The sequence below is a fragment of the Falco cherrug genome, chromosome 12, assembly GCF_023634085.1.
Source record: "Falco cherrug isolate bFalChe1 chromosome 12, bFalChe1.pri, whole genome shotgun sequence".
In the NCBI taxonomy this organism is placed as follows: Eukaryota; Metazoa; Chordata; class Aves; order Falconiformes; family Falconidae; genus Falco; species Falco cherrug.
In genome coordinates, this window is record NC_073708.1 from 25100445 (window position 1) to 25121330 (window position 20886).

The 20886-nt window shown below is 51.0% G+C and overlaps 4 protein-coding genes across 6 annotated transcripts in view; 3 read left to right on the forward strand and 1 right to left on the reverse strand.

Moving 5' to 3' along the window:
- The window catches only part of RAD54L (RAD54 like), a 23265-nt gene extending 14010 nt beyond the window's left edge, over positions 1–9255 (forward strand). For 2 of the 3 annotated variants that reach the window (XM_055724828.1, XM_055724830.1), the window contains exons 11-18: positions 515–589; positions 1009–1139; positions 1246–1356; positions 1501–1624; positions 1943–2021; positions 2125–2304; positions 3670–3833; positions 5002–5898. In XM_055724828.1, coding sequence (XP_055580803.1) covers positions 515–589; positions 1009–1139; positions 1246–1356; positions 1501–1624; positions 1943–2021; positions 2125–2304; positions 3670–3833; positions 5002–5203 — 1066 coding nt within the window. In that variant the 3' untranslated portion in view covers positions 5204–5898. Of the gene's footprint in view, positions 1–514; positions 590–1008; positions 1140–1245; positions 1357–1500; positions 1625–1942; positions 2022–2124; positions 2305–3669; positions 3834–5001; positions 5899–9161 lie in introns of those variants that run through there. The other variant, XM_055724829.1, reaches the window with a different exon arrangement.
- Positions 5881–14662, reverse strand: LRRC41 (leucine rich repeat containing 41). The gene is made up of 10 exons (XM_055724827.1): positions 14471–14662; positions 14308–14394; positions 13644–13714; positions 11685–12849; positions 11023–11268; positions 9967–10131; positions 9528–9626; positions 8964–9086; positions 7997–8072; positions 5881–6796 (listed from the first exon to the last, which is right to left on the reverse strand). The coding sequence occupies exons 1-10, from the start codon at positions 14646–14648 to the stop codon at positions 6562–6564; spliced, it is 2445 nt and encodes an 814-aa protein (XP_055580802.1). The 5' UTR covers positions 14649–14662; the 3' UTR covers positions 5881–6561.
- A 211-nt stretch (positions 14663–14873) lies between these two features.
- Positions 14874–16375, forward strand: LOC129737184 (cytochrome b-c1 complex subunit 6, mitochondrial). Its single transcript, XM_055724854.1, has 4 exons — positions 14874–15011; positions 15117–15140; positions 15448–15609; positions 16113–16375. Exons 1-4 carry the CDS (start codon positions 14970–14972, stop codon positions 16143–16145), a joined length of 261 nt encoding a protein of 86 aa, XP_055580829.1. The 5' UTR covers positions 14874–14969; the 3' UTR covers positions 16146–16375.
- Positions 16376–17314: 939 nt separating this feature from the next.
- NSUN4 (NOP2/Sun RNA methyltransferase 4) lies at positions 17315–20861 on the forward strand. The gene is made up of 6 exons (XM_055724844.1): positions 17315–17443; positions 17831–18261; positions 18421–18575; positions 18741–18895; positions 19547–19671; positions 20439–20861. The coding sequence occupies exons 1-6, from the start codon at positions 17342–17344 to the stop codon at positions 20710–20712; spliced, it is 1242 nt and encodes a 413-aa protein (XP_055580819.1). The 5' UTR covers positions 17315–17341; the 3' UTR covers positions 20713–20861.
- Positions 20862–20886: the final 25 nt, after the last annotated feature.

The window sequence follows — 20886 nt, forward strand, 5'->3', positions numbered from 1 at the left end:
CTTCACTGAAATTGGGCCAGAAAATGAACCTGTCTTGGCTGAGGATGGCTACTTAATTATTACGTGGGGAGCTGCCTGCTTGTGCTTTGGGTTATGTCTGTAGTGTGTTGTGGTTAAATCCTGTCCTTGTTTGCTGTCCATGCTGCTGGTCTGTTGCAGCTCAAGTTGAGAGTGCTGTTGGTAGTCTGATGAAGAACTGAGTTTCTCTTGTAAGGGACTGGGCTTTGTCAGGTGGAATCATGCACAATCCCTCCATGTCCGATGAACCAAATTCAGAGGCGTCACAGAGACAATGGGTTATACTGGGCTCTGTAGCATGGGCTGATGGAGCTTCTTATCCTGGCTTTGTGTGGGTGGTGGGTGTCTGGCCTTTGACATGCCATGCGTTGGACTGTCACAGACTTTTGTACATAAGATATCTAAGGGACACTGTGTTGAGCTCATGAGGAATAATAGTGATAAAACAGGGTTTTGACATCATCTAAGCATCTGATCTTAATTACCCTCCCTGCAGGTGTTTAATTCGAAGAACTTCAGACATCTTGTCCAAGTACCTGCCAGTGAAGATCGAGCAGGTGGTCTGCTGCAGGTACCAAAAAGCACATACTCTGCCAGGAAACAGGAGGAGCAACAGGAAGGACTAAAGTGTTGCAAAAAGCCCTTCCGTGCTTTCCTCCAGGAATGAGATTGTAGCCATTGGCGATGTGTTGCTTTTCCTCCTGAATCGTGGATGGACAATCTGCAACTGGTGGATCTGCTGGCCAGATGGCATGCTCTGAGCAGCTGTTTACAGTAGAGCCCTGGGCTATGCAGAATACCTGCAAGCTTCTCTTCTAGCTCTGGGCTGAGATATCATTGTTCTACCATCAGCCTTGAAGGCAGTTCTAGGCTATCCATGCTGTGGCCAAAAAAAAGCAGATTAAAAGGAATGCACTGTGTAGATGGAGGAAGAAGGATAGGGTTGGTCTGGGCACAGGCTGAGACTGCAGAGCTCTTGTTCTGTTTCAGACTGACACCTCTGCAGGCTGAGCTGTACAAGAACTTCCTGAAGCAAGCCAAGCCAGTGGAGGAGCTGAAGGAGGGCAAAATCAGTGTGTCATCTCTCTCTTCCATCACTTCCTTGAAGAAGCTCTGCAATCGTGAGTTGATCCGCTTGTGTAATGGGTTTTGGTTTTGCACTGTTGGTGGAGGGTTTTTTGGGTCTCCCCTGTGTACTCTGCACTCTGAGCTCTGTTTGTTTTCCAGACCCTGCTCTTATCCATGATAAGTGTGTGGAGGAGGAAGAGGGTTTTATGGGAGCCCTGGACTTGTTCCCTGCTGGCTACAGCACCAAATCTGTGGAGCCCCAGCTTTCGGGTACTGTGGAACTCAACAGTGCAAATGTGCTGCCTAACACAGGCAACCATGAGACTGTATTTAGCACCTTATCAAGTGCCCTTCCAAGGTCTTGAATTTGGGAACTGGTGCCCTAACTTTCTTCTTTCTTTCCTTTTTATCCAGGAAAGATGCTGGTTTTGGACTATATCCTTGCTGTTACAAAAAGCACCAGTAACGACAAGGTGGTTTTAGTGTCTAACTACACTCAGACGCTGGACCTATTTGAAAAGCTCTGCAGGAACAGAAGGTTTGTCTTTGGGCTTCATCTGTTTAATCCTGCAAGACTGTACTTTCAGCCTACATTGTAAAATAAACTGGCTATTTTTAAAGTTTCTATCAGCAGGAACTTGTGATCTGTTTTTTACCTCAGATGTTTCCTGAATTGGAACTAAGTGGCTTATGCTTTGGCTACTGGGGTCACTCAGCAGAAAAGCTCTGGCCCTCTGCAAAAGCTCCTAAAGCCCAGGCCCTTGTTACAAGGCTGTTTGTGAAAGATTTTTCTCTTTCAGGTAGGATGTTCTAATGGTTGCAACAGTCTGATTGCAGTAAATGCTGTATATTCCAGGTATTTGTATGTCCGACTGGATGGCACCATGTCCATTAAAAAGAGAGCAAAGGTTGTGGAGCGATTCAACAGCCCCTCGGTAAGTAGAACCTGCCAGCTGTGAGCAGCTCTGCTGCAAGTTCTGAATGCTCTAAAAGAATCGCTGCCTCTGTAGTTTAATCCAAGCCTGTCTTTTTCCACAGAACCCTGAGTTTATCTTCATGTTAAGCAGCAAAGCAGGCGGCTGTGGTTTGAATTTGATTGGGGCTAACAGACTGGTTATGTTTGACCCAGACTGGAATCCGGCTAATGATGAGCAGGCCATGGCTCGTGTGTGGCGGGATGGCCAGAAGAAGACATGCTACATCTATCGACTGCTTTCAGTGAGTCTTACTCCTCTCACCTCCTCAACATGGAGTTCTTGGTGCCAGCCCAGACGGCAGCTGTGATTGCGACCAGAAGGGGAAGAACTCTTTTGTGTTGGCAACCAGAATTGATTGGAACTTAATGGCTTCCTACTCTTAGATGTGTTGCCATGGAAAACCATGAAGGTTCAAGCCGGAGGGTCATTAGTGCAGGCCTTGGTTTCTAATGGTGACTGGCTTCTGAAAAATAGAAACTGGAAACTGTGGCTTTCCAGATGAGATGCTCCTTTGAAGTCATTTAGGCATCTGATTTCTTTAATTTCATGGGGTGTCTGATGGTGAAGTTGCTGTTTTTCAGTCTGGCTGCAGTCTGTTTTGGTTGGGTGTATGTGTACTTAATAAACAGCAAGTACATTCTCAGAATTACAGCAGCTTTTGGAATGGGATTGCCAATTAGCAGGCTCTGTAAAGGAAAAACACGAAGGAGATTAGTCTTTTCAGGCTGCTGTAACACTTTGTCCAGCAGTGCCAGTAATGATTACTGCTCAGAAATGTTGCCTCTGCCCTTGCTCACCGTTACCTCTCATCAGTTCAGATGGTGAGGTTTTGTGTTTTGTTTTGGGGTTTTTTGTAAGCTTGTGTTCCTTGATCAATTACTGTTTCGCTTTGACAAAACAGATGTTCTTTGTCCAGCTCTTCCTAATGGTGTTCCAGTTTTTATCTGACCTGGCTGCACTTGGAAGCAGGGTCCTTCTTGGCTTGTAGAACTAGGAAACCATTTTGCAAATCCTGACTAATTACCCCCTCCTTTATATTACATCTGTTTGCAAAACAGACATTTTGCTTTTAGATTTTAGTTACCTCCTTCCAGACAGTGGGTGTGATTGATCTGTGTGTGGGTGAACCAGCAAATACTGCTGATGCTTGTGTCACCCAGGGCTACCTTGTTGCTGTTTTGGGGGGGGACTTGTGTTTGTGTGTGTTGGGTTTTTTTGTTTGGTTTTGGGTTTTTTGGGTTTTCTTTTTTCTGAGGCAGTGGTTATAGCTGCTCAGCTCCTTTCCCTTCCTTCCTGCCAGCACAACTTGGTGCAGTGTGTGAGCTTCAGCCACGAGTGGCAGCTCCACCTTTTCCTCATCCATATCTGTTGAATCCGCACCTGTAGCCACGGCAAAAGACAAGAGAAGCAGAGTTGGGTTAGATCAGCAACCAAATAGGACATAGTTGGAGTGCAGCTAGTAAAACTTGCCTGTCAGCTGTACTGCTCTGGCAGGGCACTAAATGGTCCTGACAGCTTACTGCCATTTGATCTGTGCCACTTTCCCGTTGTCGTGCTCCTTTAAACTAGTCCAACTGTGCTTCATCTCTGACACTCTTTCCTGCAGACAGGGACCATAGAGGAGAAGATATTCCAACGCCAGACCCACAAGAAAGCCCTCAGCAGCTGTGTGGTGGATGAAGAGCAGGATGTAGAAAGGCACTTCTCACTTGGGGAGCTGAAGGAGCTTTTCACATTGAATGAGACCACCACCAGTGACACCCATGACAAGTGAGTATACTGAATGACTAATGGATGGGGTCAGCAAAAAAAATCCAGATTTTCTAGTGATTCAGGGGTTCCTCAGGCAGCAGGAGGAAGCTTAAGAGAGAGAGGGCCTCCAGTGTATCTGCTTTTGAGGCTGTTAACCACCTGAAAATGAGCACTTCCTTGCTGTCCTCCCTTTTTATTGTCCTAGAAAAGCTGTGCTGACTGGACAAGTGAGCAGACTATCTTGTTGCTCCCTGTGTTTGGAGGCTATGAAATACTGCAGCTAATGAAAAGAAATTGATCAGAGCTGTTCAAATTGGTGGGGCCCGACTTGGTCCTTCCTTGCTGGTCTCTTCCTGATGGTTTGTGATCTCCAGGTGCTGAACTGCTTCTACTGCCAGGCTACTCCATCTGCTAAGAATTCATGAGGCCAACCCTAGTGCTGTTCTGGGGGCTAAAAGAATCCTCTTCTGCACTGCCTTCCCTTCTCCCCCACCCCTGAGACCTGTGGTATTGTAGCCACCAGAAAGAGGACAGGGAGTGCAGGAAAATGCTTCACTGTGAAAGTTAAAACTCTTTAGTTCAGGCAAGAGTGAAGAGGATTAGTTTTAAGCCGGCTCGGAAGCTTAGCTCTTTGGAGGTGTCTTGTCTGCATGGCAACAGCGCTTGCTGGCAAGGCTGCTACTGCTCTTTGTCTCATGTGGCAGCTCAGTAGGGTGTCTGCAAAACAGCCTGAGCACAACCCAGTGGCCATGGTGGGAGCCAGGATGGAGCGGTTTGGAGGGTGGTGTGCTCTCTTGAACTTGGGAAGCCTGACACAGTGCTAAGGTGTTAGCAGTGGGGGGTGTTCGCTCAAGATCTGCCCCTAGCAACATCCCTCACCTTTGAGGAAACACCTCCTGAACTTCCTCTGGGTCCTGCTGGACCATTCCCACATGGCTAAACAGGGAGGGGGCGTGCTATTAGAAACAGAACCCCAGAGTTTCCAGAAAGTGAGAGAGTCATTCCTTATCTGTTGCACGTGCCACAGAGGAGTTGTACTTTTAAATGAAACGTGGCAGTAATTAATCCTGTCTGAAAATCTACTTGCCAATGTTTCCAGTCGAGGGGAGTTAATCCAAATGTTACTGGGCTGCATTTTTAAACAACCTGTACACTAAAATAGAACCTCACGCTGACTCTGTTCCAGGATCAAGTGTCATCGCTGTGTGAATGGCCACCAGGTACGGCCCCCTCCCGAAGGGTCTGACTGTACCTCTGACCTCTCCCAGTGGAACCACTGTGCTGATAAGAGGGGGCTTCAGGACTCTGTGCTGAAGGCTGCATGGGATGCTGCCGTCACCTTCACTTTTCATCATCATTCCCATGAGGAGCAGCGAGGGATTCCCTAACAGGTTACTGTCCCCTGTGGGGGCAAGGGCAGGCTGCTGTGGCAGTCCATCCCACTTCAGTCCCTTTGAAGGAGAGGGGCAGTGGGTGGCAGTACCTGCTGGACAGTTGTGTGGCTGTGGAATAGCATAACAGTGTGGTTTCTGAGAGGCTGGAAGGCGCTTGGCATTGTTCAGTCTGCTGCAACAGCAATGAGTCCATGGCTTTTTCTCTGCTGTCGTATTATGTGCCTGAAACACAGTCCTTTCGGAACAGGGAATAACTGGTCTTGTAGACTTGGTCAGATTCAGCACTGGTTCTCATGCTGTTGGTGTCTGTGCCTTCTACTTAGCCAAGTTTTTTCTTCAGGTTCTGCAGTTTTATAGCACTTAAATGTGCACTCGTGTTTTTCCTTGACAGCTATGGCTTACAGCTGCTGATCAGTAACTTGCAGGATCCATTTCTGTGGTGAAATGTGAACCTTGCTGATTACTCAGGAACAAAAGGATTTGTACAAAGGAAAAAAAATTCACCTTTATGTTGAACATCTGGCCTGAAAGATCATGCAGGCAGTGGGAAATCAGGTTCTGTTGAGGTAACTCCATTTCAAAAATCATTTGCTTTGTTACGGGCAGGATCCCCTGATCTAGCAGTGTTTTTTAATTAGGTCACATTACAAGCCAGTAATAAAATTCATACATTATGGGTCTTAACTATATTTTTATTATAAAAACATTACAAAAGAACAAACTACTCAAAACCTCTGTAAAATGACCGCAGAGAGTGTAGAGGGGCAATATGGTTGCAAATAAACAGGAGGCTGGTTGGTCCATAAAGAATTTTTTTTTTACAAAGTAAAATTTTCCAAATGTAAAAGATCAAGGCTTGTTTTCTACTCCCTTTAAGTGGAGGGAGAAGTTCTTATTCACAGATCAGTTGAAGTTGGAAGGGATCTCAAGGTCATTGTCCAACACCCCTGCTCAAAAGCAAGGTCACCAACAGCTGGTTGTCAAGGATCAGAACCAGATGGCTTTTGAGTCTCTCCAATAGTGGAGACAGTTATTGATGAGACATTGGCTGAAGCAACATGAAATCTGGCAAGAAGTCACACAAACTCATTTGATACCTGTCCCACTTAAAATCTTCAAACCAAGAAGATGATAGTTAGATCACATGGAAATACAGCTGTTATCCCACATGTTCTTGTGTGTCACTTCACTGTGGTACCCCTTCATCAAATGAACAGAAAAGTGATGAGAACAACTGTATGCTGCTTGAACCAGGAGAAGAAAACCCCACCTGTGCTGTGAAATAGGATCTGCTGCCCAGGAACTGAGCTGCTTAGTTCAAGCTGATCTGTTTTCTCCTGCTCCTGCATCCATCACATGACGCTGATGTAGTCAGCAAAGGCCTGGGAGGAGTCCCACGAATCACTGACCACACTACACACAGCTTTGAGACGCCGAAGAGCTTCTTGAGCTGTTTCAGCATCCTGGTCCAGCCAATTCTGGAAGAGGCGGAGGTGTGTGAATTGAATCTGCCCCCCTCTCTGCTGGATGTGACCTTCCAGCTTCTTTGTGAACTCCAGGAGTCCATCAGGTTTGATGCAATTTGAGCTTTCAGGGAAAGAAGGACACAAGTCATTAACTGTATAAGCTATAATGTAAGCAGTTTCAATTACTGTTACTTCTAGTAACCGCCAGTGCAGGTACTTGAGGACATTCCAATGCAAAGTACAACTTTCTTCACCAATACAAAGCATGAATGGTCAGTTAATTTTGATGAAAAGCAAAAACTGAAGCACAGTAATACAAAGGGCTGCAAGCTTTACAAAGTTAAGGTGGTAACTACTGAGAACTTATTATTTTGGCCTCCTTACTACTGACTTTAGACCTAGCTGTGGCCTTAAAATGGTGCTGGACCCAAGCTGCTGGCTAAGCAGTGCCAGAAGCACCTTGGTCTCATAGCAGCTGTCAACTTCCTGGACCAAGGAGCCTGGCTCAACCTACAGCTGCCAGTGTCAGCCTCATCATTTCTCTCTTCCTTCTGAGAAAACCTGGAGAGCATGTGTCAGGTCCTGGTGTTTCTAGGAGATTAAAAGGTCATTTCCCCTGCATAGATACATAAATATGAAGTTGCATGATGGATTTAATCTTGAGAGAGGCACAGTAACAATCAGGATTTGAGGCTGCTGAAGGACTGGCCATGGCTAAATAAACAGTTATGCCTATGTACTCTAAACAACCTGAGAGACATAAAGAAGGTGGGGGCAGGGGGAGGAACCAAACAGTTGTTAGTACTGCAGCAGCGCTACCCTCCATGTACATCAGGAAGGTGAGTGTCTGCATGGCTGCTCAGGAAGAGAGCAGCATTTCAGGTTGAACACCAAAGATAACAAAAGGAATGCAGAGGCATTCACGGGATCTGACAGGGCAACAACAGCATTCTCTCCTTATACAGAAGCAGTGGAAACAGCCATTCAAGTTTGGTGGCTAAGAATAAACATACATAGGGACATTAGTTCTAACTTACAGTACAGGAAAGGCTTGCAGCAGCCTCCCAAGGGAGCAGCAAACCAAAGCTGCTTTTAAGATAGAGCTTGACTCGTTTATAAAAAGGACAGTGAGATGCCTCAGAGATGCTGGAGGTCCCAGAGGCTGTATGTGCCCATTGCAGTGTTCTCTAAGCAATTCTTGTGCACGCAGTTCCTCGAGGAAGGAACAGAGCCATGCTCGGGCTTCTCAGGTTGTCTGAGGCTAGTTCAGCTCCAGCCCTCCCCAAACAAGAAATTCGGTGTGTTTAGAGCAGCAGAATACCTGACATCCAGCTGGCAAAGAGAAGAGGAGGAATCTTCGGAAAAAATGTCTGCAAGGGCAACCAGCCTGTGATTCCCTAGAAGGGGAGAAATACGGGTGTTAGGTGCAAACTGGGAACTGTCTTAAGTATTTCAATGGCCACAGGGCTGGGGTAATAGTGCAGAAAGGAGGCTGTAAGCATGTGCATGCAGCACAAAGGGCTCAGCACTGTGTTCAAGGCAATGGGAACATGTGCTGACAGGGCAGTTCGTTTCACTAGAAAAACCCCAGTTTTGTTTGAAAAGTCAATATGCAGCTTTGTTCTAAAAACAGCCAAAAGCACACAACCATGCAGGGTTAAACACAAACCTTAGAAAATAAGTGTATTTCAGGTGATCCCAAGCTTTCCCATTTCATTTCATTAAAAGAACAGAGAACAATATTCTGGATTTACCTGAAATTGATTTCTCAAATGTTTTTACTTGGCCTGTGATCCAAAAAAGTCTGCAATTTCTGTAAATCCAGTTCCACTTCTTTGACACAAACCCTTACTTTACTTGTTCCCATCCCTCCAGTGGCTACCAACAGCTTTTAAGGCACAAACTACCTAAACTTGGGGAAAACCTGTGCCTCTAAATGAGAGTAGTGTGTCTGCTGCCGGATCTGTTCCTGTAAAGAGTCTGACGCAGATCAGTGTTCAGGCACAGCTGAAGCCCTGCTGATAACTTGCTTTTACTGCAGAGAAAAGCAACCATAATGCCTGCACAGCACCTGGGCTCTTGGTACACTGCTGAATGCAACTGAAATTTTGCCTTTAAAAAATGAACTCTGTGCTCCTTACTTTGTGAACTAAATCCACCCTAATGATGCATGTGTTAAGTTCAGCACTAAGGTCACCAGCTAGCATAGTCCTAACTCCAGCCCTGAAGCTATCTCCAAGAGAGGTGGTCTAAGGTCAAGGCCCCATAGCAACATGCACAGTACGCACCAAGGCGATTCCCAGGCAGTTTGAGGCTCTTCAAAGATGAGTTTCTTTTCACAGTGTCGATTATTTCTGACAAAAACTCAGTAGTAGAGCTTTCAAACAGCCGGCAAAAGGAAAATGTGATTTCTGCAGAAGAAATAGATAGACAGTACACATTAGTACTCCCTGCGTGCTTCATTATTCCATAATTACATCCTGCAGGCAGCTCCAGTCCCTAATCCGTATGCAAGAACGAAGCTTCCCCAGCAGTGGATTGCATACAACAGCACTGCCGCTCTGTCACAGGAAGAGAGAAGAGATCACACCCAGGGAAGTGGCTTTGCCAGTTAAAGGCTAACGTGCTCTGCAGGTTAAAACATCTTTGGTTTATAGCCAAGACTATGGACTCTTCTCTGCAGCATACACCAGCTTTGCAGCTGCTCCTGTCTCTGCCCTGCTGGCACCAAGAACCAGACATGTTCCAAATCTGCTCCAGGACAGTGATATTTGCTACACCTTACACATCTGAAGGTCACCTCTTTAAAGGTCAGCCAACCAAAAGCAGCCACACCCAAGATTTTACTGTACCTTGCAGGCCAGGATCCCGAAGCAAAAGCAGAACTTCTTTCTGGTGCTCAGCCAGGTTCACATCATGAAAGCTCAGTTTGTTCAAATTCGGATTACACTCTAAAAGGAAAACAAGTTCTCAGGTGAAGCACTGTACGTCCCTGGGATAAAAAGACCCTGACCCAACTACCAGCTAACACCCAGAAAACAAGTCAGACTGTGGATAATTTGTGCCGGATTGTGGGTAATTAACAAGGAACCATCCTGCTCTGCAGGATCATTCACATGCTCAGCACAAGAAGTGGGATGGATGACACCCACTTCCTTTTCTCAGGAGACTTCAAGGATGTCCACACTGAAGAAATGGACTCATCTAAGCGGGATTAATGCTAAAGGATGGAAGATCACAGCAACGAGACCACTCTGTCACAGTGATGCTACCTGCAGGTTAGCAGAGTACCTTTGAGTGCCTCCAAAAGGAGCCCAAGCTCCTGAGAACAGGGCAGCGTGGCGCTGTCAAGGGACAACTGCTGGAGGGATCTTGATGCCTTGAGCACTGGCAGCAGGAAGGCAGTGTGCAGAGGTTCCCTGGGGAATCGGATCTCCAGCTGCTCCAGGCAGCTCTCTAAGGAAATTAAAACCACAATCAAAGAGCTTGGTCTGGAGTGCTCATAGCTAGGTCCTACAGCAAGCAAGACGTCTGCATGCCTGACACATGACTATCATTTAGGTTGGCAGAAAATGCCTATGCATCGTGCCCTGCCACACAGAGCTCTACGGCAACTCAGACCTATGGTAACGTAGATCAGTTAAGGCTCATTTCAGGACTCCTGCCAGACCACAGGGCCACTGATTCCTACTGCATTCTGGCAGCGAAACAACACTTGAGAAGAGGTCACCCTTTACACACAAACCAGTCAGTGTCCTCCCAGAGCACAGCTCTTCACTGACCCCACTCCATACTCGCTCAGGCTTTGCTCACTGCTTTTATGGTCATTCGAGGGCTAATAAGGGTGATTAGAGACCTGTGAGGCGAGAACATGCTGCTATAGCTCCCAGACCGCAATCCAGAGGCTGGGGCACTGCTTTGCCATCACCTGTGGGATTGTGACAATTAAGAGATGCTTTCCCTCTGCTTAAGTGTCTGTCCAAGTCTTACAGCCTCACAGTCAATAGGATGCACAAAGCAGAAGCTTCCAACCAATTTACAGATCTGGTGGGATACACTCCCTGTGGGCTGTGTGAACAGTCAGTGCCAGCAGGGTATGCCTGGCCTTGTACAAAGCTGATGTTGCAGCAGGCTGGTACACAGCAATACAGTGCTTTGTCCAAGACTCAGGCTCCACACAGCACATCACAGACTGGAAATGACAAACAGCAACACCATCTAAATCAGAAAGGCAAGGCAGTAATCGCTTAATTTACACTGTAACAGCGTAGAGTTCAAATCCCCATGCCAAGCTTTTACAGCTCTGCCTGCCACGTCCCGATCATCACTCAGAATGACGATTCCTACCTGGGATTTCTACCTCACCGCAGCTTGGATTCCCCTCTGGCCCGTTCCCCTCCAGCTGGTTTTTGAGGTCGAAGCTGACTGAGAGCGTGTGGAGCTGAGGAAAGGCGTTCAGGATGCAGCAAACGAGCTCCATGCAAGGCATGTGGGAGAAGATGTCGCTCACGCGCACCACACGGAGGTGGCAGTCCGAGTGGCGGGAGAGGGCCCGGAGCCCAGAGAGGATGCAGAAGATGTTTGCACCCAGGCCTGGAACAGCATTTGTACAGAAAGGTGTTAGCTGTGCCTGCAGAGACACCAACACACACGCAGCTGGAGCTGCACCTATGGCCAAGCAACCTAAGTCAAAGGCAAAACTCACAGACTGCTTTATCCACATGTTCTTAAGCTAGACTGTGTATATGGGAGATGGCGATCTGGCTCTTCGCCCTCTCTGGATGGCATTTAAGCACAAGGCAGGGGCTGTTGTGGGGCAGAACAGCCCCATTCTCTCCCTCAAACTAGTCCTCACACTTCTTAAACACCTCTACTGATGCGCTTCTCAGGATCGGGTACCAATACCTTACAATGCCCATTCCAGTAAAAATAAAACCAGGGTAAACCCGAGCAACAAGTCAGACCGTTAGACCAAGGCTGGAAGGCAGCAACCTGTACAGACCACTAACCATTGTAAGACAGAACCAAGTTTTCTAAAGACACCCAGGAGCTCAGCAGGTTACTCAGAGTACGACATGTTTCCCCAGTCAAAGGAATGGAAAACAATTCCAGTGTGGACACACTTCGGAAGCGGCGAGCAGCTTTCAGAGGAAAGATCCCAGTAGATGCTCCTCTTTTCTTACAGCCAGCATGGCCAGTGCATGGGGATCCTGAGGAGGAACTGGTCCAGTTCTCTGCGTTTTCTCCTTCTGTGGCACTGTTTTTGTACAGTCGCTCCGAGTTATCCTCTCTAGCAACAGTAAAAACAAAATCATACAGGTCTTCTGGGTCAGTGTGTGGTCCCCTGCTTCGTCTGAGGCAGCGACGTTTCTTTCCCACTGCAGATTTCAGCCGTCTACGTGTCTTTCGAAGAACTGGGTGACAGGACAGCTGCTCTGAGATGCAGAGAGGAGCAGATCCTCCCTGAACGCTGGTGTGGTCACAGGGCACCTTGCTGCTTGCCTCCTCACACAGCTGGTTTTGCAGAGGAGGACTTCTTGGTCTGGAGAGGACAGAGTTCAGGTAAGCGTCAGCCTCACATCCATCCACCTTTGCAGCAGCCTCCTCCGGGGCCCTGGGGGATCTCTGTTTCTCACCATCGCTCCACTCCCTTTCACCACAGTGGCCCCTCTCTGCTCGCTCCTGTGCTGACTCCCGGCTTTGGGCTTTGTCATCCTCTCTGCAAAGGCCACACGGGCTGCTGTGATACGCAAGGGCATTTCCCGAGCGCCAAAACCCAGCACTCATGCTCAAAATGAGAACAAGAAGAACCGTGTCGGGAACAGGCCAGGAATACATGGACACCTGACTGACAGAGCCATGGTGAATCAGCCGGTGAAGAAGTAAAACTAGCGAACGCCTAATGGACTGGTCAGAGGAGAGGAGGCGCTGGAACTTCAGGATCCGCAGGGAGCCAGCCAGGTTTTCAAGCACTTTCTGGTTGTGCTCAGCAGTGAGCTCCACTGCGCCCTGCAGCATGTTGCAGAGGGTAAGCTGGGAAACGTGCGGGGAGCTGTGGAGCAGCGGGGAAAAGTGATGGTCGTTGAGACGCCAGTCAGAGGAAATATCCAAGACACCATGAAGAACATTTGAAAAGAACGTTTCAAGGAATTTCTTCCTCCAACAGGTTATATTCTGCAATTGAACAACAGGGCCATATTAACCAAGTCAGCCACAATTTTTCTGGTTCTTTTGAAGTTACATTATTGCTATCTGCTAACCTGGTAAACGTGGTGTCCAAAAAAAACCTACAGCTAGTGCAACCGAGACTACCTTGTTCTCGGCATCCTTCCTCAGTGTATTAGTTGAATAACTGAGTTACTCCTATTGCTCTCCCTTCATCCTGCTTCTGGCCTTAATTAAACATAGTCAGCAGTTTGAAGCTATGCCATGTTTTTGCCTATTAAAACCCACATCATCAGGAATTTCTTCCCAGGAATCTATTTATAGGCTGTGATTAAGCTGTCTGTTAACGATTCTTTTGCAATGCTGAACCAATGGAGCTGCTACAATCTTCCTATGTAAAACCATTCTTCCAAGCTCAGTCTTCTGCATTTTTCCAGTGCTTTCTAAGACATTGGCACATTTTTTTGCCAGCGTAGGTGTAAGCATGATGTAAGATGCTGTTTTTATCCTCCATTTCCTGAAGAATTACATCTTTAAAGACAGGATTTATTCCTTCTGCAAACTTGCTGTTGTGAATGAAGGGTGGACACTACAATTCCTTTTATGAACCCCGTTTCCCAAAATTACGGTACTACCAGGGTCACGCCTTGGTCTGGAGCATCATGAATGTTTACAAACAAGCACCAGCAATCACTTGGAGGTGACCAGCAGCACTGGCAGGCTTCAAAACAAAACCTTGTGGAAGACATCAGAAATGGGGTGTCTGCGTTGTACCCCTTCTCCCACCGCCAGCGTTTCCTCACCTCCGAGTTGGGCGGTCTGGTTTTCATCACATCGTCCCACAGCTTGCGCCAGATGGGCTGTGTCGAGAGGCCTGGGGGGAAAAAACAATCAACTGGGCACTTTCACCCCTTCTCCCTGCCTGAGTGCGCTGCCACAGCGCGGGCAGGGACACTGGGCAGACAAGGGACCGTGCGGGGGGACGCAGACCCAGACCCCTGCAGCAAAACGAAGGTGCTCTGTGGCGAGGCGAAGGCCACCTCCTTTTAAAGGACGCAAATTAACAAACGGCAGGGTTTGTCGGTCCTCAAAAGGAACGTTACAGCTGGCCCGCACCACTGGTAACCCCGCCTGGCTACGGGCCGGGGCTCAAGGGTCTGGACGCAGAGGGGCGTCCCAGTCCCGGCGGTAGGGACTGTGCTCCGGGGGGGTCGCCCCCCGCCCTGCGGGACTGTGCTCCGGCGGTGCCCCCCTGCCCCGCGGAGGGGCTCGCCCCCCCGGCCCGGGTCTCCCACTGCCAGCCTGGAGGGGTCGGTCCCTCCGGCCGGGGGTCCCCGCGGCGTGGGCCCCACCTCCCCAGGCCGGGGGGCGAGTGGGGCGGCCCGTTCCACCCCCTCGGTTCTAGGGACTCGTCCCTCCCGCCCGGGGGTACGCGTAAGGGTTTGTCGCCGTCCCCGCCGGTGTCACCTGCTCTCCGCGCGGCGCCCTCGGCCCGCTCGAGGCGGAAGACGCTGAGAAGCGGCAGGAGCCCCCGCAGGAGGTGCCCGGGCAGCGCTGTGGGGAGACAGAGGGAGACGGCGGCAGGGTGCGGGCAGGGCCCGGGCCCCGCGCCCCGCCGCCCGCGCCTTACCCCAGACGTCCCGCTCCAGGGCTCCCATGCTGCGGCTCACCGCCGCCGCGCTCAGCGCGAACAGGCTGCCCGGCCCCTCCGCCGCCATCGCCCCGCTCAGCGCCGCCGCGCCGCTGCCGCCGCCGCCGCCGCCATCTTGGGGCGGGACACCCGCCCCCCGCCCGCGCGCCGCCGCCATCTTGGGAGGGGAGGGAGCGGGCGGCCATGGCGGGGAGGTCGCGCCTAGCGGCCGCCAAGCCCACCCAGCCCTAAGGCTGAGATCCCCAGGAGGAAAGGCAAAAAGAAGGCAGGGAGGGGAGCGGAGCGGCGGCCATCTTGAGGCGGCCACAAGCGCAGCCGCCGCCGGCTGCCATCTTTAGAAGGGACGCGTCAGGGCCTGAGGCGTTACCCTGGGGGGGCCGGCCCAACGCGCCGTGGGAGCGTTTCCGCTTCCGGGGCGGGCAGCGGCACTTCCGGTGGGTGACCCTGGCGAGTCCTTCTGTGTGTCGGGAGCGGAGGCATGGGGCTGCGCGACACCGTCGTTCACGCCGGGGAGCCTGAGGTGAGCGGGGCTGGGCCGGGCCGGGCCAGGCCAGCGGGGGCGGCGCTGAGAGCCCCGCGGGGCCTGGGCGGTCGGTAACGGCTGTCCTTTTTTTTCTTTCCCTAGGAGGAGGAAGAGGAAGAGCTGGTGGTAAGACGGGGAGCGGGGCCTGGTGCGCCCCTGTCCGGGGAGCTGGCGGGCCTCGGGGGCGGCGGAGGAGGCCTGTAGCTCTGCAGTCACGAGTCTCCCGGGGGTAGATGGCCGGTGCCTTTCAGCGCTGAAACTCGCAGGGCCTTGGGCCCCCCTCGCTGCTCAGTGCGGCAGATCCAAAGCTTAGCGGGGAGGCAGCTTGAATCCGAGCTTCGATGTGAATATACGGCTCCCTCTTCAGTCGCTGGGTCTTGGGGGAGAGCGGTGTTTCGAGGTCTCTGTTCTCATGGCAGTCCCGTCTCTGCAGGATCCTTTAACCACGGTCCGGGAGCACTGCGAGCAGACAGAGAAATGCGTGAAGGCGCGGGAGCGGCTGGAGCAGTGTGATGCACGGGTGTCCTCCAGGTCCCACACAGAAGAGCAGTGCACAGAGGAGCTTTTTGACTTCCTGCACGCTAGGGACCACTGCGTAAGTGCAGCACCTGTGGCTGCAACATCCCTGCAGGTGGTGGGAGCAGAGCTGCCTTTAGCCACACTTCCAAAAGTGCAGACAGCTCAAGTGTGAGATGTGGTAGCTGCTCAGAGGGAGCTTTGAAGAACTGTGAGCCTTGATGCTTTTTCTTGTTAAACGTTTGTTTGGCTCATCTTTGTTATAAGAGTTCTAACTGGGATTTGGTAGGTCATTAAACGAATAAGTCAAACACGTGGTTTCTGCCCTGCAGATGGCATTCTGCTGTTTCTGTGTTCTGTTTGCCATTTTACAGTTAAACGTTTTTAACATGAGCTGAAACTCTGTAGAAAATCTCAGCTTGTTACTTTTCTTGAGTGACTTGATGCAAAGCCTTGAGAAGAGCGGAGTCCTGTGGGGCCATGTGTGTTAGTGGCCAAGAAAACCAAGAGGCAGGTGGTAACACCTTACCGATTTCCAGCCCTACACTATGAGTTACTGAGTGCTTTGTCTCTTTGTTTTAGGTTGCTCACAAACTCTTTAAGAACTTGAAGTGAAGGTGGGCGTGATTGTCCATCTGCTTCCACAGCTCGTGTCAGCAGTTCCTGGGTTCACAGTACTGCTTCCTGCCCGTTCATCCTCCATGCCAAGAGCAAACAAAACTGCCTGGCAGCGACCGAGCGTCAGCATGTCACTGCAACTGTTCTCGTGGAAGATGTGCAGCCACGCAAAACCCATGTTGATGTTCTGTGATTTTCCATATTAAACATTCAAAGTTCCCATGGAAGTACCCTCTGTTTATTCCCTTGTTCTTGTGCTTCTGACTTGTACTAGGTTAAGATGAAATCAGTGGGTGTTGGAGCCCAGTTTGTGGGAGGAGACTTTTTCCCACTTGTGGGAAAATCCTTGTTGTGCAGCTGTGATGTGCAGCAGCTGGAGCCTGATCCCATGGGAGAATTTATCTGTTGGAGACACGGAGATTATTACCAAGCCCCACAACACCAATACTGTTCATGCACTAAGTTCTGGCTAAATTAAAGGGAGTGACCCTTTTCTAGCAGAGTAGAGCTGAGGGAAGACTCTCAGCTGTTCCTCACTCACTGTCACCTACTGCCACCAGCCACTGGAAGAGCTTCCAGGCTGGGGTTGGCTTTGCCTTCTTGCTCGGAGTGACCGACCACGTGGCTGCAGATGGGCACAGTGGTGGTTCCACCTGCTGAAACCTCTGCCGGAGCAGGAAGGGTCACCGGGGGGAGGGGGGAACTGAAGCCCTTGTGTCTGAGTCACCAGCCCTTTCTGCTGACCTGGGACTGTCCTGCTCGTGCCCTGCCCGTTTTTCTTCCGAGGAGGATGTTTAGTAGCAAGAGAACTAGGAAGTTTCACAGGCATGTTACATGAAAAAGAAAATAACCTTCTCGGCTATTCAAAGTGGAAAGCAAAGCACCACCTTTTAGATCTGACTGTGCTACCAACACAGCCGTCCGTAATCCTCTTGCTGGTGGACTTCAAGTTCAGCCGCCAGCGCGGTGCCCCGGGGCTTTGCCAGGGTGAACGTCACACGTTAACTCCCGGAGCTGCGGGGGGGGTGTTCCCCTGGGGCACACGGTCCTGCCGCAGAGCCGAGGGGCTCCGTTGCTGGAACCTTCCCGGCAGCCGCTGCCCGAGCACCCCGGGGGGGCGGTGCTGGGGGGGGGAGGGGCGGGGGGTGCCGGTGCCGGTCCCGCCCCGGAAGGGCAGCGGCGGAGCGCGGGCGATGGCGGCGCTGAGCGGGCGGGCGGCGGCAGCGCTGCTGAGGCGGGGGCCGCCGCCGGGGCTGGCACCGGGGCCGCGCCGGCACCGCTACAAGAAGAAGTGGGTGAGCGGGGCCGGAGGGGGGACCCGCCGCACGCCGCCGCCCGTTTCGCTCCCCGTTGCATCCCCCTGCTCTCCCCCTCGCACCCCTCTGCCTCTCGCGGCACCCTGCAGCACCCCCGCTCCTTACACCCCCGCTGCACCGCTGTGTAGGCAGCCGCTCCCCTCCCTGCGTGCCCGCCCCGTGCCCCCAGCCCCCTTCAGGCGTTCCCAGGGGACCACCAGCCCAGGGTGTCACGGGCACAGTCGCTTTCCGGGGCTGCAGAAAGGCCCCAGGGACTTTTGGCAGCACAGAACCCAGGACTGGATTCTCCCAGAAAAACTTTAAGGCTGGGGACAGTCGTTGGGATGTATTTTGTCTTTTAACATCTCTGGTATTTTTTCCCCCGAGGCTACCACGGCCCCCCGCATCCCGGCCACACGCCTGGCCCTGCACCACTTCGACACCACCTACAGCCTGCAGCTGAGGGACCTGTGGCCCTCCGTCCGAGCCAGCCTGCTCTGCGAGCAGAAGTACGGCGCCCTGCTCAACAACTTCTCTTCTGTCGACCACGTCACCCAAGAGCTGGAGCTGCTGAATGCCACCGATTTTATTTCCCAAGCCCACAAAGAGGCGCAGCAGTTGCAGCAGGGTGCAGCCACAAAGGAAGGGGGGAGAGGGGAAAACAGATCCCAGGAGGGCTCTGCCCGGGGCAGGACAGTGATGCAGGCAGAGGCGATGACAGAGGCAGAGACGTCACCACCACTTCGTGCTTCCATCAGCTCCAACATCAAATGTTACACCTTCCCCAGGGGTGACATCACACGTTTTCGCCCTGCACGGTGAGATCCCTGGGACGGACCACTCGCTGTCATTGCCAGCCTCGGGGCTGCACGTGTGTGAGCGCTCGCTGCTTCTCTGCATCCCTGCCCTCACTGCCCACTGCTGTTTTCTTTCTCTCTCACACGTTTGCTTTTTTTACGCAAACCGGTGATTTCCAGGCCGGATGTTCTGGGGCTCCTGGACTATTATCTCATGGATGCAGCATCTCTCCTGCCCGTCCTGGCGCTCAACGTGCAGCCGGATGACTCTGTCCTGGACCTCTGTGCGGCTCCGGGTGGCAAGACTCTGGCTCTGCTGCAGACTGGGGTTTGTGGTAAGTGGAGGTGGGTGTTCCTTGTCCCCATGTGTAAAACAGCGCTGGAAGAGTATGCTGTGCCCATGAATGTCTGACCGTTAATAATTTCTGGTTATAAGAGTTGGGAATCGGCTGTGTTTTTGCAAGAGTGACATTCCCAGTGTGCCCATTTTGGCCTCGCAGGGCATCTGGCGGCCAATGACATCTCCATTTCCCGGACAAAGAGGCTGTACCAGGTTCTCCAGAGCTACGTTCCCAAAGAAATCAGGGAAGCTGTGAGCGTCACATCCTGCGACGGAAGGGACTGGGAGCAGTTGAAAGGTAGCACCTTCCATAAGGTAGGTGATGGGGAGCCAGGGAAGGTAAACCCATCTAGTTCACTTTCCTCCTGTTTTAGAGGAAGACAGCAGCTTATCCTATGGTATAATTGTATGGTTTTCCATAATCTTAAATGCATAGAAAGAAGACTAAGCCATATATGGAGTAATATTTCCTCCTGCTATACCCTTCCTGCAGGATCTGGTGGATATGGGCAACTAGGGTTGTACCTGTTTAGTAGCTCCTAAAAATCCTGTTCTAATCCATCACCTGGAAGGGGTTAAACGTAAGGATTAGATAATTCTTGTATCTCATCTGCAGGAGCTGGGTTTGTTTCTCTGGGAGATGCCACTGCAGGAGCTGTGGCCATGTATCACTGTAGCCATAGGTACTGCAGTAACGCCTACCAGGAAGATGCACAGAGCAGAAAGGTTAAATGAGAACGTGTGTGAGTGTGATGTTATCCAGCACTTCTGTGTCTGTTCGCACATACCAGAAACAAAAAAGCAGCCAGACAAGTTACAGTTCATTGTGGGTGCACACCTGCGCTCAGGCAGCATCAGCTAGGTGCGTGGCAAGGGTGGAGGCGTTGGGCAAGGGGCAGGTGACACCAGGAGACTCACTGAGCTTGAGCTGGGCCCAGGACTGATGCAGGACCTCTGCTGCTGCAGGTCCTGGTGGATGTGCCCTGCACGACGGACAGGCACTCTGTAATGGAGGAGGAGAACAACATCTTCCACAAGAAACGAACCAAGGAGCGTCAGATGTTGCCCATGCTACAGCTGCAGCTGCTGATGTGAGCGAGCTCGATGCTGTGTTTTGATGCTGTTTGCGTTATGGTAGCAGTCCTCCAATGGCCAGCACTGAAACCTCTTCTTCTTTTGTGTGTCCCCACCTGGGAAATGTGGAAACCATGTGTAGTTTTCTGGCCTAGCAGTAGTTGAACACATCAAAATAATAGTATGTGTAAGAAGGTGCAAATGTCCTCAGTCAGGTCACGTGTCCTTCCAGTCCCTAGCAGTGGCTATAGGAGGTAGGGAGAGGTGTCTAAAGGAACGGGATGGCTGTAGCGTTGTCCTGCTGTGTGATCTCTCAGGTCCCGGCAGTCAGCCCTGGAGGATTCCCAAGTGTCCACATCTCCCAACATGGAGAGGACATGGGGGCACTTTGTCACCCCATTTCACTGGGAAGGATGGGTGGGCTGGCTGCAAGCTGGGTCAGTGAGGAAACAGATTGGAGAGTCCCATGGCAGCACTTGACCTGCAAGAGCCTCTTCTCCTGTATGTACTCTTATCCCATTCCCTTGGAGGTGAGTGCAGGATTACTCCTTCCAGCTGCTCTCCAGTAGTGTCTCTTCCATGTTAGGTACTTTATCAATCTAAGCACCTTTCTGACCCTGCTCTAAAACAGTCCTCAAGTTGCGGTGACGCAGTGAGACTTTGAGCCTGTGGAGATAACTCCTACGAGTTATGTGTTGACTTCCCAGTTTCAGCGTGGGAATGCTGGTGCTCCACACAATCCTCCTTTTCCCGTGATGATGTGTGTGTTCGTTCTTGCTTGCAGGGCTGGGATTCTTGCTACCAAGCCAGGAGGAGAGGTGGTGTATTCTACGTGCTCCCTCTCCCCGCTGCAGAATGAGCATGTGATTGAGAGAGCAGTAGAAATCGCAGAAGCCCAGTTTAACGTCAGTGTCCGCGTTGAGGACTTGAGCCACTTTCGGATACTCTTCCAGGACACATTTTGCTTCTTCTCAGACTGCCAGCTGGGGGAGCTTGTTCTGCCTAACCTCACAGCCAACTTCGGACCTATGTATTTCTGCAAATTATGTCGGATGTAGAGTGACAGACTGTGTTTGCTGGCTATCAGGAAATAACCCAGATTTCCAGGAAAAGCAAAACTGCTTTGTATTTATTTTTCTTTTTAAAATGTCCCAAAGGAAGTCTGCTTTTTTATGGCAGATTTAGAGAATAAATGATAAAGACCTGCTGTGGAATCTTCTGAATATTTATCT

Coding starts and splice junctions, on each gene's coding strand:
- NSUN4 (XM_055724844.1), top strand. CDS start 17,342: ATGGCGGCGCTGAGCGGGCGGGCGGCGGCAGCGCTGCTGAGGCGGGGG. Junction 18,576..18,740: donor GCTGCAGACTGGGGTTTGTG/GTAAGTGGAGGT, acceptor TTGGCCTCGCAG/GGCATCTGGCGGCCAATGAC. Junction 18,896..19,546: donor AAGGTAGCACCTTCCATAAG/GTAGGTGATGGG, acceptor CTGCTGCTGCAG/GTCCTGGTGGATGTGCCCTG.
- LRRC41 (XM_055724827.1), bottom strand. CDS start 14,648: ATGGCGGCGGCGCGCGGGCGGGGGGCGGGTGTCCCGCCCCAAGATGGC. Junction 10,132..11,022: donor CGGTGAGGTAGAAATCCCAG/GTAGGAATCGTC, acceptor TAATTTCCTTAG/AGAGCTGCCTGGAGCAGCTG. Junction 6,797..7,996: donor CTTTGCCAGCTGGATGTCAG/GTATTCTGCTGC, acceptor TTTCCCTGAAAG/CTCAAATTGCATCAAACCTG.
- LOC129737184 (XM_055724854.1), top strand. CDS start 14,970: ATGGGGCTGCGCGACACCGTCGTTCACGCCGGGGAGCCTGAG. Junction 15,141..15,447: donor AGGAAGAGGAAGAGCTGGTG/GTAAGACGGGGA, acceptor CCGTCTCTGCAG/GATCCTTTAACCACGGTCCG. Junction 15,610..16,112: donor TGCACGCTAGGGACCACTGC/GTAAGTGCAGCA, acceptor TCTTTGTTTTAG/GTTGCTCACAAACTCTTTAA.